Genomic DNA, 19,330 nt, shown 5'->3' on the forward strand with positions numbered 1-19,330 from the left:
TTCAATGCAAATCCCATGTGATATATTCAATGTGAATCCCATGTGATATATTCAATGCAAATCCCATGTGATATATTCAATGCGAATTCCATGTGATATATTCAATGTGAAACCCATGTGATATATTCAATGTGAGTCCCATGTGATATATTCAATGTGAATCCCATGTGATATATTCAATGTGAATCCCATGTGATATATTCAATGCGAGTCACATGTGACACATTCAATGCGAGTCACATGTGATATATTCAATGTGAATCCCATGTGATATATTCAATGTGAATCCCATGTGATATATTCAATGTGAATCCCATGTGATATATTCAATGCAAATCCCATGTGATATATTCAATGCGAATTCCATGTGATATATTCAATGTGAATCCCATGTGATATATTCAATGTGAATCCCATGTGATATATTCAATGTGAATCCCATGTGATATATTCAATGTGAATCCCATGTGATATATTCAATGTGAATCCCATGTGACATATTCAATGCGAATCCCATGTGATATATTCAATGTGAATCCCATGTGACATATTCAATGCGAATCCCATGTGATATATTCAATGCAAATCCCATGTGATATATTCAATGTGAATCCCATGTGATATATTCAATGTGAATCCCATGTGATATATTCAATGTGAATCCCATGTGACATATTCAATGTGAATCCCATGTGATATATTCAATGCAAATCCCATGTGATATATTCAATGTGAATCCCATGTGATATATTCAATGTGAATCCCATGTGATATATTCAATGTGAATCCCATGTGATATATTCAATGTGAATCCCATGTGATATATTCAATGTGAATCCCATGTGATATATTCAATGTGAATCCCATGTGATATATTCAATGTGAATCCCATGTGATATATTCAATGCAAATCCCATGTGATATATTCAATGTGAATCCCATGTGATATATTCAATGTGAAACCCATGTGATATATTCAATGTGAATCCCATGTGATATATTCAATGTGAATCCCATGTGATATATTCAATGTGAGTCCCATGTGATATATTCAATGTGAATCCCATGTGATATATTCAATGTGAATCCCATGTGATATATTCAATGTGAATCCCATGTGATATATTCAATGTGAATCCCATGTGACATATTCAATGTGAATCCCATGTGATATATTCAATGTGAATCCCATGTGATATATTCAATGTGAATCCCATGTGATATATTCAATGTGAATCCCATGTGATATATTCAATGTGAAACCCATGTGATATATTCAATGTGAATCCCATGTGATATATTCAATGTGAATCCCATGTGATATATTCAATGTGAATCCCATGTGATATATTCAATGTAAATCCCATGTGATATATTCAATGTGAATCCCATGTGACATATTCAATGTGAATCCCATGTGATATATTCAATGTGAATCCCATGTGATATATTCAATGTGAATCCCATGTGATATATTCAATGTGAATCCCATGTGATATATTCAATGTGAATCCCATGTGATATATTCAATGTGAATCCCATGTGATATATTCAATGTGAATCCCATGTGATATATTCAATGTGAATCCCATGTGACATATTCAATGTGAATCCCATGTGATATATTCAATGTGAATCCCATGTGATATATTCAATGTGAATCCCATGTGATATATTCAATGTGAATCCCATGTGATATATTCAATGTGAAACCCATGTGATATATTCAATGTGAATCCCATGTGATATATTCAATGTGAATCCCATGTGATATATTCAATGTGAATCCCATGTGATATATTCAATGTAAATCCCATGTGATATATTCAATGTGAATCCCATGTGATATATTCAATGTGAATCCCATGTGATATATTCAATGTGAATCCCATGTGATATATTCAATGTGAATCCCATGTGATATATTCAATGCAAATCCCATGTGATATATTCAATGTGAAACCCATGTGATATATTCAATGTAAATCCCATGTGATATATTCAATGTGAAACCCATGTGATATATTCAATGCAAATCCCATGTGATATATTCAATGCGAATTCCATGTGATATATTCAATGCGAATTCCATGTGATATATTCAATGTGAATCCCATGTGATATATTCAATGTGAATCCCATGTGATATATTCAATGTGAATCCCATGTGACATATTCAATGTGAATCCCATGTGATATATTCAATGTGAATCCCATGTGATATATTCAATGTGAATCCCATGTGATATATTCAATGTGAATCCCATGTGATATATTCAATGTGAATCCCATGTGATATATTCAATGTGAAACCCATGTGATATATTCAATGTGAAACCCATGTGATATATTCAATGTGAATCCCATGTGATATATTCAATGTGAATCCCATGTGACATATTCAATGTGAATCCCATGTGATATATTCAATGTGAATCCCATGTGATATATTCAATGTGAATCCCATGTGATATATTCAATGTGAATCCCATGTGATATATTCAATGTGAAACCCATGTGATATATTCAATGTGAATCCCATGTGATATATTCAATGTGAATCCCATGTGATATATTCAATGTGAATCCCATGTGATATATTCAATGTGAATCCCATGTGATATATTCAATGTGAATCCCATGTGATATATTCAATGTGAATCCCATGTGATATATTCAATGTGAATCCCATGTGATATATTCAATGTGAATCCCATGTGATATATTCAATGTGAATCCCATGTGATATATTCAATGTGAATCCCATGTGATATATTCAATGTGAATCCCATGTGATATATTCAATGTGAATCCCATGTGATATATTCAATGTGAATCCCATGTGATATATTCAATGTGAAACCCATGTGATATATTCAATGTGAATCCCATGTGATATATTCAATGTGAATCCCATGTGATATATTCAATGTGAATCCCATGTGATATAGTCAATGTGAATCCCATGTGATATATTCAATGTGAATCCCATGTGATATATTCAATGCGAGTCCCATGTGATATATTCAATGTGAATCCCATGTGATATATTCAATGTGAATCCCATGTGATATATTCAATGTGAATCCCATGTGATATATTCAATGTGAATCCCATGTGATATATTCAATGTGAATCCCATGTGATATATTCAATGCGAGTCCCATGTGATATATTCAATGTGAATCCCATGTGATATATTCAATGCGAGTCCCATGTGACATATTCAATGTGAATCCCATGTGATATATTCAATGTGAATCCCATGTGATATATTCAATGTGAATCCCATGTGATATATTCAATGTGAATCCCATGTGATATATTCAATGTGAATCCCATGTGACATATTCAATGCGAGTCCCATGTGATATATTCAATGTGAATCCCATGTGATATAGTCAATGTGAATCCCATGTGATATATTCAATGTGAATCCCATGTGACATATTCAATGCGAGTCCCATGTGATATATTCAATGTGAATCCCATGTGATATATTCAATGTAAATCCCATGTGATATATTCAATGTGAATCCCATGTGATATATTCAATGTGAATCCCATGTGATATAGTCAATGTGAATCCCATGTGATATAGTCAATGTGAATCCCATGTGATATATTCAATGTGAATCCCATGTGATATAGTCAATGTGAATCCCATGTGATATATTCAATGTGAATCCCATGTGACATATTCAATGCGAGTCCCATGTGATATATTCAATGTGAATCCCATGTGATATATTCAATGTGAATCCCATGTGATATATTCAATGTGAATCCCATGTGATATAGTCAATGTGAATCCCATGTGATATAGTCAATGTGAATCCCATGTGATATATTCAATGTGAATCCCATGTGATATATTCAATGCGAATCCCATGTGATATATTCAATGTGAATCCCATGTGATATATTCAATGCGAGTTCCATGTGATATATTCAATGTGAATCCCATGTGATATATTCAATGTGAATCCCATGTGATATATTCAATGTGAATCCCATGTGATATATTCAATGCAAATCCCATGTGATATATTCAATGCGAGTTCCATGTGATATATTCAATGTGAATCCCATGTGATATATTCAATGTGAAACCCATGTGATATATTCAATGTGAATCCCATGTGATATATTCAATGTGAATCCCATGTGATATATTCAATGTGAATCCCATGTGATATATTCAATGCAAATCCCATGTGATATATTCAATGCGAGTTCCATGTGATATATTCAATGTGAATCCCATGTGATATATTCAATGTGAATCCCATGTGATATATTCAATGCGAATCCCATGTGATATATTCAATGTGAATCCCATGTGACATATTCAATGCGAGTCCCATGTGATATATTCAATGTGAATCCCATGTGATATATTCAATGTGAATCCCATGTGATATATTCAATGTGAATCCCATGTGATATATTCAATGCGAATCCCATGTGATATATTCAATGTGAATCCCATGTGATATATTCAATGTGAATCCCATGTGATATATTCAATGTGAATCCCATGTGATATATTCAATGTGAATCCCATGTGATATATTCAATGCGAATCCCATGTGACATATTCAATGTGAAACCCATGTGATATATTCAATGTGAATCCCATGTGATATATTCAATGTGAATCCCATGTGATATATTCAATGTGAATCCCATGTGATATATTCAATGTGAATCCCATGTGACATATTCAATGTGAATCCCATGTGATATATTCAATGTGAATCCCATGTGATATATTCAATGTGAATCCCATGTGACATATTCAATGCGAGTCCCATGTGATATATTCAATGTGAATCCCATGTGATATATTCAATGTGAATCCCATGTGATATATTCAATGTGAATCCCATGTGATATATTCAATGCAAATCCCATGTGATATATTCAATGTGAATCCCATGTGATATAGTCAATGTGAATCCCATGTGATATATTCAATGTGAATCCCATGTGATATATTCAATGTGAATCCCATGTGATATATTCAATGTGAATCCCATGTGATATATTCAATGTGAATCCCATGTGACATATTCAATGCGAATCCCATGTGATATATTCAATGTGAATCCCATGTGATATATTCAATGCGAGTTCCATGTGATATATTCAATGTGAATCCCATGTGATATATTCAATGCAAATCCCATGTGATATATTCAATGCGAGTTCCATGTGATATATTCAATGTGAATCCCATGTGATATATTCAATGCAAATCCCATGTGATATATTCAATGCGAGTTCCATGCGATATATTCAATGCGAGTCCCATGTGATATATTCAATGTGAATCCCATGTGATATATTCAATGCAAATCCCATGTGATATATTCAATGTGAATCCCATGTGATATATTCAATGTGAATCCCATGTGATATATTCAATGTGAATCCCATGTGATATATTCAATGCAAATCCCATGTGATATATTCAATGTGAATCCCATGTGATATATTCAATGTGAATCCCATGTGATATATTCAATGTGAATCCCATGTGATATATTCAATGTGAATCCCATGTGATATATTCAATGTGAATCCCATGTGACATATTCAATGTGAATCCCATGTGATATAGTCAATGTGAATCCCATGTGATATATTCAATGCGAGTCCCATGTGATATATTCAATGTGAATCCCATGTGATATATTCAATGTGAATCCCATGTGATATATTCAATGTGAATCCCATGTGATATATTCAATGTGAATCCCATGTGATATATTCAATGTGAATCCCATGTGATATAGTCAATGTGAATCCCATGTGATATATTCAATGTGAATCCCATGTGACATATTCAATGCGAGTCCCATGTGATATATTCAATGTGAATCCCATGTGATATATTCAATGCGAATCCCATGTGATATATTCAATGTGAATCCCATGTGATATATTCAATGTGAATCCCATGTGATATATTCAATGCAAATCCCATGTGATATATTCAATGTGAATCCCATGTGATATATTCAATGTGAATCCCATGTGATATATTCAATGTGAATCCCATGTGATATATTCAATGCAAATCCCATGTGATATATTCAATGTGAATCCCATGTGATATATTCAATGTGAATCCCATGTGATATATTCAATGTGAATCCCATGTGATATATTCAATGTGAATCCCATGTGATATATTCAATGTGAATCCCATGTGACATATTCAATGTGAATCCCATGTGATATATTCAATGTGAATCCCATGTGATATATTCAATGTGAATCCCATGTGATATATTCAATGTGAATCCCATGTGATATATTCAATGTGAATCCCATGTGATATATTCAATGTGAATCCCATGTGATATATTCAATGTGAATCCCATGTGATATATTCAATGTGAATCCCATGTGATATATTCAATGCGAATCCCATGTGATATATTCAATGTGAATCCCATGTGATATATTCAATGTGAATCCCATGTGATATATTCAATGCAAATCCCATGTGATATATTCAATGTGAAACCCATGTGATATATTCAATGTGAATCCCATGTGATATATTCAATGTGAATCCCATGTGATATATTCAATGTGAATCCCATGTGATATATTCAATGTGAATCCCATGTGATATAGTCAATGTGAATCCCATGTGATATATTCAATGTGAATCCCATGTGATATATTCAATGTGAATCCCATGTGATATATTCAATGTGAATCCCATGTGATATATTCAATGTGAATCCCATGTGATATATTCAATGCGAGTCCCATGTGACATATTCAATGCGAGTCCCATGTGATATATTCAATGTGCAGCCCATGTGATGTACACAGCGCATTATGAAATTTAAACATGCCTTATGCAATGGCTCTTTAGTTCCATTTAATTGTGTCCTTGCAAGCATTCAACAATAGCCAAAACGAATGGGAAAAAAAACAGCAGCTAAAGCTGCACTGTCTTCAGGTTTTAGAGTAATGATGCTAAAAGCCAGTTGTGTATTTACAAACAATATAAATTCAAAACATTAATCATCATTTGTCATGCTTGGTCATAGTTTTTTTGTGATGATAAGTACGGTTGCAACCATGCTCCGAGGGCATTAACAGTGTTTAAGTTTTGAACTGCGCAGAGTGCATGGTGTAGGTCAAACCAACAAGCAAACAGAAGAAGAATGATGGAACCATACAATATTTACAGTTGACAGGACACTTTAAATAATGTCTGCCTGTCAGCCATTTTTAATCTGATCTGAAAATGTTTGAACAATGGCTGTCCATGTACAACCAAGATCCAGTTCTGGAATGACAGAAATGATTTTTATGCATTTTTAACATGACAGCCATTCATTTTGAATTGAATCATCAAACAAATACATGTGTGTGACATGATGTATGATGTATGTGTAATGTTTGAATGTGATTGGACAAGCCATGTTGTCAGAGATATGGTTCTGGACCAGCATTTTTTAAAACATGAATCTGATCTAAAAAACAAAATGAAGTGAGTAAGGTTCAATTATGTCCAATGTACTCACTAAGTTTGATAGAAATGTATCCACAAAACAAGACAATTAACCGGCCATTTTGAATTGGATCATGATATGAATGGACATGCATATGTATGTCAATATGTATAATGTGCGTGTGAAGTTTGAATGCGATTGGCCAAGGCACGTCCAGGATACAGATGGAGAAGCATGTACAAATGAACAAACAGAGGTCAATCTATAAGTCACAGTTTTCAAACTGCCTCCAAACTGGGACTAATAAATGCTACAACGTTATCTCATGTTAGCTGCTTCTTGGTGGCTGCACTTTGATCATATCATTGAAGAAAAAGAAAATGAAAAATTATTCATTACTTGATTTAAGTACTGACGATGAGTTCTTAAGTTGTTCTAAGAACTGTTCTCATAATGGCACATTTGTAATACCAGTAGGTAGAAAAACTGTTGAGTAGTTTTAATAATGGGACACAACAGTGAATTATTACAAAGGTCTGAAAAATTCCCATAATTAAATATAGAATGAGAATTACATGATTTAAAATTCACTGTAACATAACAAATCAAACCAGAATACATGCAACATTATGTATTACCAGGCGGATAAGATGCAAGCGGTGGACAAACCTATTAACCTTTAGCAGAGATTCTAAGGCCAGACTTTTTTTATTTCTTGTTTCTCAAGTTTTTATAAGGCAATTTTTTTGAGGAGGGCAGATTTGTGTGATTCTCAAAGAAATGTGGGTGAGATCATTGATCGGAGAGAAGAAATGAAATAAAATGTTATTCCATGTATAACCTTGTTTCTCATCTGCGCAAGACTTCGGTACTTTGATCATGATACTCCCACGAAAATGCAACTTGGATTTGTTATGCGGCGGGCGGTAAAAAAATGAAGATAAAAATAATATTTTTTTAGCATTTTTTTGCGCTTACAAGTCGGCGGGCGCGAGAAATTATGCTAAAATAAAATTTTATTTTTATTTCATTTTCAGCTCCTGTTCATTCGGCAGGTTGGCGTAACAAGAGATAATAAAATCTGGCCTAAATGATAATTCACATATTGTATGTGCAGATATACTGTATTTGTTTAATAGTAGCACATATACATGCATAAATGATAGACATATGTCTGTGGTCATGTTTTACAGATCCAACATACAATAAATGTAATTTTGCCCTTCTAACAGAGATGTGCTTTTAACACTTTGAACGTCACAATTTTTCTGGCAAAATTTAATGCAACATTTTGCCTGTTTTTAAGTATTTTTTTGATAATTTTCCTTTTTTGGAAAAATTAAAAAAAAATTATTTGGCTTGAATTTGTGATGTTGCCTAAAGTTGATTTTGGCACTTGAAAAGTTAATAAAGACGGTGACAATTCAGGTACTGACACAGCATAAATGCCATAATGTTTTAAATTAACATCTTGTATCCTAGGTTTGGTATACAAATATTTATAGTATGGTATATATACTATTTAAAAACTATATCACGTTTCGATTCCAACAGGGTTCTGGTGGGTTTGCAGTACAAACGATGTTATATATCTTTGGTATGTACATAAATGTAACCATACATCATACTTAATAGCGTTTAGGTGGTTTAAAACCTGGACACAGTTCTGGATGTGGCAACCTTAAAAATCTTCGTTTTTTACATGGTGATTTCACAAGGCTCAGATGGGCATACAGAGTATTCCTTGATATTGTGACTTTTACAACCTTGGTATTCAGTAATGGATTTAGAGCGTGGATGATGTGCCACTGTAATAATGATAGTTGACATCCAAAATTCGGGGTGTTTCTACGATGACTTTGAGTAATAAATTATCTATGTAGTCTTCTAATTCTCTGATGTATTTCTTTTTTTCATTTAAATTTCTATCACTGGCGAGAACTTCTTTCAATAAATCCTGAAACGTGATAAAGATGAGTGATGTCATATATGGTGTTAATAATTTATAGAGCTTTTGTAAGCATAACTACCCCAGGCGCTGGAGGTTGTAATGTTCCACCCGCCTGGTAGGATAATGCTACGTTGAGCGGGCGGAACATTACAACCTCCAGCGCCTGGGGTAAAGCATGGCATAACTTCTGTAACAATACCGGTACCCTTGGAGCAAAGCCGAGTCAGACAGACTACCGGTATGACAATGGATGGTCAATCAGCCATTTTAAAAGATCCCAATGTTCTCCCCGGCAAATTGATTACCTTGTCTTGTTAATTTAATTATTCATTTTCCAAAATGTCATACAAGCATGATATTTGTGATGCATGAAAAGCCATAAATAGAACACTGAAAACATTTAAAATAGTTTGGATGAACATGTGTTGTGAAGGCATATGGATAGAACACTGAAAACATTTAAACTAGTTTGAATGAACATTTGTTGAGAAGGCATATGGATAGAACACTGAAAACATTTAAACTAGTTTGAATGAACATGTTTTGTGAAGGCATATGGATAGAACACTGAAAACTTTTAAACTAGTTTGGATGAACATTTGTTGAGAAGGCATATGGATAGAACACTGAAAACATTTAAACTAGTTTGAATGAACATTTGTTGAGAAGGCATATGGATAGAACACTGAAAACATTTAAACTAGTTTGAATGAACATTTGTTGAGAAGGCATATGGATAGAACACTGAAAACATTTAAACTAGTTTGGATGAACATTTGTTGAGAAGGCATATGGATAGAACACTGAAAACATTTAAACTAGTTTGGATGAACATTTGTTGAGAAGGCATATAGGAACACTGAAAGTGTTTGAACTAGTTTGAATGAACATGTGTTGAGAAGGCATATAGGAACACTGAAAGTGTTTGAACTAGTTTGAATGAACATGTGTTGAGAAGGCATATGGATAGAACACTGAAAACATTTAAACTAGTTTGGATGAACATTTGTTGAGAAGGCATATGGATAGAACACTGAAAACATTTAAACTAGTTTGGATGAACATTTGTTGAGAAGGCATATAGGAACACTGAAAGTGTTTGAACTAGTTTGAATGAACATGTGTTGAGAAGGCATATAGGAACACTGAAAGTGTTTGAACTAGTTTGAATGAACATGTGTTGAGAAGGCATATAGGAACACTGAAAGTGTTTGAACTAGTTTGAATGAACATGTGTTGAGAAGGCATATGGATAGAACACTGAAAACATTTAAACTAGTTTGGATGAACATTTGTTGAGAAGGCATATGGATAGAACACTGAAAACATTTAAACTAGTTTGGATGAACATTTGTTGAGAAGGCATATAGGAACACTGAAAGTGTTTGAACTAGTTTGAATGAACATGTGTTGAGAAGGCATATAGGAACACTGAAAGTGTTTGAACTAGTTTAGATGAACATGTGTTGAGAAGGCATATAGGAACACTGAAAGTGTTTGAACTAGTTTAGATGAACATGTGTTGAGAAGGCATATAGGAACACTGAAAGTGTTTGAACTAGTTTGAATGAACATGTGTTGAGAAGGCATATAGGAACACTGAAAGTGTTTGAACTAGTTTAGATGAACATGTGTTGAGAAGGCATATAGGAACACTGAAAGTGTTTGAACTAGTTTAGATGAACATGTGTTGAGAAGGCATATAGGAACACTGAAAGTGTTTGAACTAGTTTGAATGAACATGTGTTGAGAAGGCATATAGGAACACTGAAAGTGTTTGAACTAGTTTGAATGAACATGTGTTGAGAAGGCATATAGGAACACTGAAAGTGTTTGAACTAGTTTAGATGAACATGTGTTGAGAAGGCATATAGGAACACTGAAAGTGTTTGAACTAGTTTAGATGAACATGTGTTGAGAAGGCATATAGGAACACTGAAAGTGTTTGAACTAGTTTGAATGAACATGTGTTGAGAAGGCATATAGGAACACTGAAAGTGTTTGAACTAGTTTGAATGAACATGTGTTGAGAAGGCATATGGATAGAACACTGAAAACATTTAAACTAGTTTGGATGAACATTTGTTGAGAAGGCATATGGATAGAACACTGAAAACATTTAAACTAGTTTGGATGAACATTTGTTGAGAAGGCATATAGGAACACTGAAAGTGTTTGAACTAGTTTGAATGAACATGTGTTGAGAAGGCATATAGGAACACTGAAAGTGTTTGAACTAGTTTGAATGAACATGTGTTGAGAAGGCATATAGGAACACTGAAAGTGTTTGAACTAGTTTGAATGAACATGTGTTGAGAAGGCATATAGGAACACTGAAAGTGTTTGAACTAGTTTGAATGAACATGTGTTGAGAAGGCATATAGGAACACTGAAAGTGTTTGAACTAGTTTAGATGAACATGTGTTGAGAAGGCATATAGGAACACTGAAAGTGTTTGAACTAGTTTAGATGAACATGTGTTGAGAAGGCATATAGGAACACTGAAAGTGTTTGAACTAGTTTGAATGAACATGTGTTGAGAATGCATATAGGAACACTGAAAGTGTTTGAACTAGTTTGAATGAACATGTGTTGAGAAGGCATATAGGAACACTGAAAGTGTTTGAACTAGTTTGAATGAACATGTGTTGAGAAGGCATATAGGAACACTGAAAGTGTTTGAACTAGTTTAGATGAACATGTGTTGAGAAGGCATATAGGAACACTGAAAGTGTTTGAACTAGTTTAGATGAACATGTGTTGAGAAGGCATATAGGAACACTGAAAGTGTTTGAACTAGTTTGAATGAACATTTGTTGAGAAGGCATATAGGAACACTGAAAGTGTTTGAACTAGTTTAGATGAACATGTGTTGAGAAGGCATATAGGAACACTGAAAGTGTTTGAACTAGTTTGGATGAACAACAGGAAACACAATGACAAAGATAATACAAAAAAATGAACAGTTTAGTTGTTTAAACAAGAACAATAGTATCCCATGATAAGATTCAATGGTGAATTCTTCAAGATTGAATAGAGGGTCATACTTACTTCTTTGCTCATTTTGGTATATCTTTTAGGTATTGATATTCTCTTTGGTGTACCAGTTTTACTTCTTTGCTGATGGTCAAAGGTCACCTGCACATAATTCATTCGTAGTTTTGGCAGCCCACTATTGAAGGAGTGTCTCAATTTATCTAAATGTAAACAAGAGCATCAACAACTTATACACACCTGGTTACTTTGTAATTGTTTCTTGTACATATGAATGTGTTATTCCTTTTTTTTCAATACAGTGAAATTCTTTTAAATAAGGTAAATAGCAACTGTATCCATATTAAAAAGGAGTACATGGGTATGATGAAAACAGGATTTTTCATTAGGAGAATAAAATAAATTCAAGCTCAGATTACACATTTTAAGACTGTACTAAAAAAGATCTAGGATGAGAAATTAGCAAGACATCTGTTCTTTCACAAAACGAGTTCATACTAATACTGACACTAGAGGGTGCTACATATGGGGAAACATCTCCAGCACAGACTTGGTTTGTACCTATACTCTGACACTAGAGGGCGCCATACAATATAGTTTCTCTCACCTTCTCTGTCCAAAATCACAGGATGTTTGGACGTCTCTGGAATACATTCACCACCATTAGAATGATACAACTTATCCTCTGATATTGTCTTTAGTTTTGTCTGCATGCCTTGTGCTGGCAATGTAGCAGATAATGTCTGATCAATATCCGAAAAAGATTGTGTACGTGTTCTTCTTTTCTCCAATAAAGGAGCATCTCTACTGTCCAAAATATTCGGCACTGATCGAGTCCAATCTCGTGTCCAGAATATGTTATCTGATGATGGAGTGATCGAACCATTGCTTATTGCCATTTTACAGCTATGTTCTTCAAGTTCGACATTCTCTTTTGAATTAGAGTGCTGAAAAGTGAAATAAATAAGAAATTGTTGTTTACCAAAAAAAAAATAAAAAATAAACAAGCTTAGCTAATATGAAAGTACAATGGCTTTTAAAAACCACAGACTGTGATTCACAGTCCAAATGCTTTCTTATTCTTGCTAGTGTAACAGCTGTTTGAAACGCTGCAAATAATAAACAGAATTATCTCCTTGTTTATTTTATTATACATGTATAGTATAGCCATATGTACTTTTTTTCAACATGCAACCACAGATAAATAAGTAAATGTTTGTATCTACTGTAGTACCGGTAGTAAGTAGTGACATCTATATGTTACCAAGATTCCATACTCATTAATCTTTCACCTGAATAGGTGATTTTCCGTTCAACTGTGAGATCCCGCGAGATACATGAAAGACGCACGTCGAACGTCTGCCGCAAAAATCGAACGATTTGATTTTGAACTCGAATTTCTTTATTTCATAGCTCACATCGACCGGCCGATCTTTGACAGAGGAATATTGCTTTTGAATACCCTCACTTAATCAAAATTGTCTATCATCAAATGTGTACAGCACATTATTAAGCATGGAAATGCCCCCCAAAATATTTTCGCGTTTGTTGAATTTTACTTCTAGAAAACACATGCCTTTATACATTTGTATGCCGTCTAATCTGTTAATATTTTAGGCACTCGTTATAATAAACATGATTCGACTTTTGCAGAAATACATGTATGTAGAGTAGAAATCGACAAGAACTTTCCTGTGAGAAAATGTTGTTAGGTTTGATATTTAATAGTTGCATGCACCAAACTTGATTCATCAAAATATTTATTTACCTTCTTTAACACTCCCATAGCATGTTTCATTCTCTTTTTTAAACTCTGTTTTTTAGGAGTTCCATGTCCATTTTCTGGTGATATTACACTAGGCTAAAAGGTCAGAAAAAAACAAACCATTGAGAAGCTCAAAACCCCTTCCGTTTTTGAACTTTAAAATCTGTCAAATGTAATGACAGTATTTATATGCTATTTTTTGTACAAGAACCTACAGTTCTACTCTCTGAACTAAATTTCTTGGGCTACGAGTATAAAATTATAGATATTTAGGCAATTTCAGAGTAAAATGGCTGCCAGTTGGCCATTCTGAATCTGATAAAAAAAATCTAGATCTTATTCTACCCATAGGTAAATAATAAACACAATATTGATGAGTAAAATTGAACTCAAGATCAGATAAGGAGTTCATGGCAAAAAGGTAAACGAAATTTCCCCCATGAAACAGATTAGGGCACAATCATTGAAAGAAATGGGGGTGGGTGGAAGAGTTAGTTGTTGTTTAATATTTATATTTATAATGTGTTTATTAAAAGAGCTCCCCTCAATTTTAAATGGCCAACCAGTAATCTGTTGCAAAAGTAAATTTCATAAGGATTGTTTATGATAAAGATTCCTAATTCGATTTGGTGAACAAAATAGTTCTCCACCATCCTCCGTCATCCAGTCAAAAGCTAACATTTTTATATGTGCAGCATCTCCTGTTTAAATCCTTTGGGGACCATAGTAAAGTTTTATTGACTTTCACAAACAATTTTTTTCACACTTTAGATCAAGTCAATAGAAAACAATGTTGCAAAATTATTTTGAAAATTATAGAAAAATACATTGGCAAAATATTGCACCGAAATGTTGGAGAAAAAAAATTAAAGTGCTCAAAGGTAAATGTATATACCCGGTATATGCAGTATACATCAATAAACAGCAGTACGTAACTTGAGGGTGTGATCCCTATAAACTGTCAACATTGTAGCTTTAATACTGTAAACATATTACTTATTACATCTGTCACCGTAACGCCATAAGTTACAGTGTGCCATAATTTTATGGGGTATTTTCATCCTACCATATTAAGAAATGTGAATTCCAAATATGGAATGATTACACACGTAAGCGTCCTTTAATAATAAAAACAAACATGGCTGCCAATAGGGTTTGACTGGAGTCCACACAAAAAAGTTTGCAGTTTCTGTTCTAAATATTTTGGATTTAGCCATTCCCATGGTGTAATCTTGGAAAGAAAAGATGTATAATAATAAGGTTATTACGAGGATACCTCAAAGTATGCGCGACAGTCGATGCTCCAGCTGTACTGTCTTCATGCATACTTTGAGGTATCCTCGTAATAACCTCATATTCATTGGGATTTTAATTTAATTTCAACCATTTGTAAAATTCACTACTATGAACATGTACATTTTTAAAATTCAGTGAATATGCTCAAAGCAATTTCATTAAAATTATAGGTAATCAGTCAAAGCTGTTCAAAACCAGGTGGTACTTTCATCACCACATCAACTGAATTACCACTTCCATGACATGCATACTGAAAGATGAAACTATACTGCAATCTACTTCAATTTTTCTAGTCAATTTAATTTTCACTTAATTTTCAGTGTAATACGTGAACATTTGTTGATGCAGTGAAAATTTATCTGGTGTCCTAAGACACAAAATATCAGCAACCTTTGCGAAATCTATATTCATAAAATCAGCAGCAAAAATAAGACAATTTACAGTTTATTACAGTAAATGTGACGACATTTGTTAATAAATAAAATTATTTTCGAAATAAATGACTGACAGAATTAGAATAAATGGTTTCTGACATTTAGCACACATCTGACCGTTTCTCATGCTTCTTATGCAATACACGTATACTTTATAAAGAAGATTGAATCTACAACTCTGTTTTACCTTTGATTCTGCTGGGCTTTTATCATTTGATATTGTTAACTCTTTGGTTAGTGGTAAACTTTCTTCTATTGACCCCACAGTCGTTACTTTATCCGGCGTTGACTGTCTATCTCGATGATTGTGATTATTTGACAATTGAAACTTACTTCCTGTAAAGGTAAAAAACTATCAGAAAACGCACAACAATTTCTGAATATCGACAGATAAATATAACACAAAAATAATAATAAAAAAGGTTTCCGACAGTTGTGGTGGAAGGTGAGAGCATGAATAAAGTTAACAGGGTAGGATCGTAGACAGATCTTATAACAGATTGTAGATAGAGAAGGCAGCCATGCTGTTTAGTACGGTACATACCCGGTACATGCACTGATAGCAAAATGTCCTCTAACAGAAATGATCCTGAGTTGAAATGAAATCCCCCCAAAAAACAAGATGATTGATGATCTTATTGATTGAGAAATGGGACTGGGGTGCAAAAAAAAACCGTTTCCATTCCATTCGTTTTTACCCCTACCGGTATTTGATTTATAAAATCTGAATTTCATTTTACCAAATTATTATGTTTTTAAAGATCGTTACGTTCACTAGGCTCTGTTGTGTTAATAAAACACCTGTGAATAAGCATAACTAGTTGCATTACAGCTAATTTATTCACACTGCACTTTTGATAGCATTTTTTTCGCCAAAATAGTCGTACAACATCTTAGACGTTTATTTTTCTATAATTTCTTTGTTAGTTTTGTAACAGATGGACATAATTTCCCAGACACTAAAGATTTGAGAAAATCTAAAAAATATTTTTCAGGTTTTTTTTCGGAGTTCAAACGATTAGATCAGCTTGCTCCTTTAATATCATCTCACCTACTACTGATGCAACTTCTCTAAATGACGTTGGTCTTTTCTTCTTCTTTTTTTCTGACATATCCACTGTTAAACTGACAGTGACTTCTATCTCACCCCTTTCCTTAGCATCTTTTTTCCCTCGTTTATTATGTAGTTTGTGCCATCTATGAATGGGATAAGCACTATATTAGTAATGATGAAATGCTATGATAGGAAAGAAAAGTTTTAGACTTGTGATTAATACATGTATATGATGAAAACTGATATCAGATTTATCACTGCCATGAAAAGCTAAGAGAAGTGAGATGTACATGCTATAGACTGATGAATACATGTCAGTTGTGGAATAAACTGTTGGATTACATGAGTTTTATAAACGGTTACATGCATAAATTCGTCCTTAATAAAGGCATGTATATTTAATAAATTATCTTTGTAATATACTGAATCCTTAAAATATTACTTTAAAAAATTTAGGTAAGTGTGTACCAGGTATGCAAATAATATTATAGCAAATACAGTAGTTGGTCTAATGCTTTTGTACTTTGACCAAGTCATAGAGGGTTGTCAATGACATTATAATACGAGACAATAATATGAGATTATCATGTGAATACCATAAGTACAAAAGAAGGCAATCTCATAATGCCCAAGTGCAAACTTTGTAGTATTCTAGTGACAACCTTATTATTGTACATCTTTTCGCTGTAACATTCCAAAATGCCAATGAAAATGTTTTACATGATTTGTCCCTGTGAGCTGGTAACTTTATTGCGTCTGCAGCGGTCACTGGAGTGTCTAGGAAAGTGTCTGGGGATGCTGCAAAGTTCCTCGGTTAGGTGTATGTAACTACCTTGTGCCCGCCGTAACATAAATATACATTGAAAATCCCTATCATAACTACATTGTACAAGCCACAATCTTGCAATTGATAATAGTCATAAACATAATTTAGACGTACGGTAAGTGAAACAATATGCAAAGTATGTCACTTAGGTATTACCCGGTAGGACAAATTTCATTTTTGAGGTGCCATTTACTGTATCTCTGAGCAACACTAAACTATAGCTAGCAAACACACACTCAGCTCTTGTCTAGTAACAACTCTTATACTTTGTAATTTAGCAAAATGTATTGACACTGCAATTAAACTGAGAGGGGAAGCATTGTTTTCATATCGTTCTTTTGTAATTACTGTGGTATATTTTGTGTTGTATGTATTTTGCAAGTGCCAGAGACATAAGACAATAATAAATATATTAAATATATACTGTGAAATACTCTATATTAGCTGGAATTATTTTTCGCTGAAAAAGACTTTATGGGTGTTTTGTATGGAATTTATTTTCACTGATTTTTGACAAGTTGAATGTAAAGTACAGGAAAAAAGGTATATTCGCTGGATTTTATTTTCACTGAATCATTCCTTCAGCGAAAACAGCAAAAATTAATTCCAAGTGAAAAAAAAGTATTTTACAGTATACTATCAGGGATTTATATCAAAGATCTTCAAGGATGAAATTTTTTACAACTGATATGATATATGTGTTAAAGATCTTGAAGATCACAAAAAAAAATATACATTTATAGCACTGCTGCTGCAAATGTGTGAGTATGTGAAAGAAAGATTTTATGTTTGTCTCAAGCTGTCATTTTTAGTGTCTTTGTCTAATTTCTAAGCATGCACTATCAGTCTGATTTTATGTGATGAACAAAATTGTGTGTGAATGAGCCATAACTTTTCTCACATTAGGATTGTCTAACAACATGCTTTTACATACAATTTGCATGTCATTAGCATGTCATTTGCATGTCATTAGCATGTAACACATAACTGAAATACCAGCAAAACAATATACAGAGTACATGTAGCCAATTTGTGGTTTACATTACAAAGTACCAATGAATATATGGATATTCAATTTGCTGAAATTATGGGTATTCATTTTTCCACACATCTCATTATTGTAATAATTGGGATTGGACTAGGATGGTGATTTCACTCATTATTAGTCAACATCCCTGTTCTTTGTTATCATGCAAAAATGAGCAGTGTACTATCCATTATTCTCCAATTAATATGCATAGTCATGATATTTGTCTGAAAAATTTGGGACAATACTGTTACACTGGAGACAAGTATTTGCAAATTGTGTTAGTGACAAAAAAAATGAATATATTTTGTAGCATTGAAAATGTCATTTGGGGTCTAAAGTGATGATTCACATTGACTCGCAAAATGTTGTTTTCATGACTCAAATTAATAGCAGGAAATGACTGGATGGAAAAGACTGTTTCTGAATGAGGATTTTAAAATCCATGGTATGGAACACTCTTCGTATTACTTTAATAAATGGTTTGAGAAAATTAATT

The 19,330-nt window shown here is 33.4% G+C and overlaps 1 protein-coding gene across 1 annotated transcript in view; it reads right to left on the reverse strand.

Annotated features, from left to right (window-relative positions):
* Positions 1-7,212: 7,212 nt before the first annotated feature.
* Positions 7,213-19,330, reverse strand: part of LOC100375019 (rab11 family-interacting protein 2-like) — a 44,712-nt gene continuing 32,594 nt past the window's right edge. Inside the window, exons 4-9 of the mRNA XM_002732637.4 lie at positions 16,976-17,121; positions 16,112-16,260; positions 14,198-14,290; positions 13,037-13,376; positions 12,487-12,632; positions 7,213-9,441 (exon numbers count right to left, since the gene is read on the reverse strand). Of these exons, the coding sequence (XP_002732683.1) occupies positions 9,271-9,441; positions 12,487-12,632; positions 13,037-13,376; positions 14,198-14,290; positions 16,112-16,260; positions 16,976-17,121 (1,045 nt within the window). The 3' untranslated portion in view covers positions 7,213-9,270. The remainder of the gene's footprint in view (positions 9,442-12,486; positions 12,633-13,036; positions 13,377-14,197; positions 14,291-16,111; positions 16,261-16,975; positions 17,122-19,330) is intronic.

This window comes from Saccoglossus kowalevskii, chromosome 7 (assembly GCF_978046115.1).
Source record: "Saccoglossus kowalevskii chromosome 7, keSacKowa6.1, whole genome shotgun sequence".
Lineage (NCBI taxonomy): Eukaryota > Metazoa > Hemichordata > Enteropneusta > Harrimaniidae > Saccoglossus > Saccoglossus kowalevskii.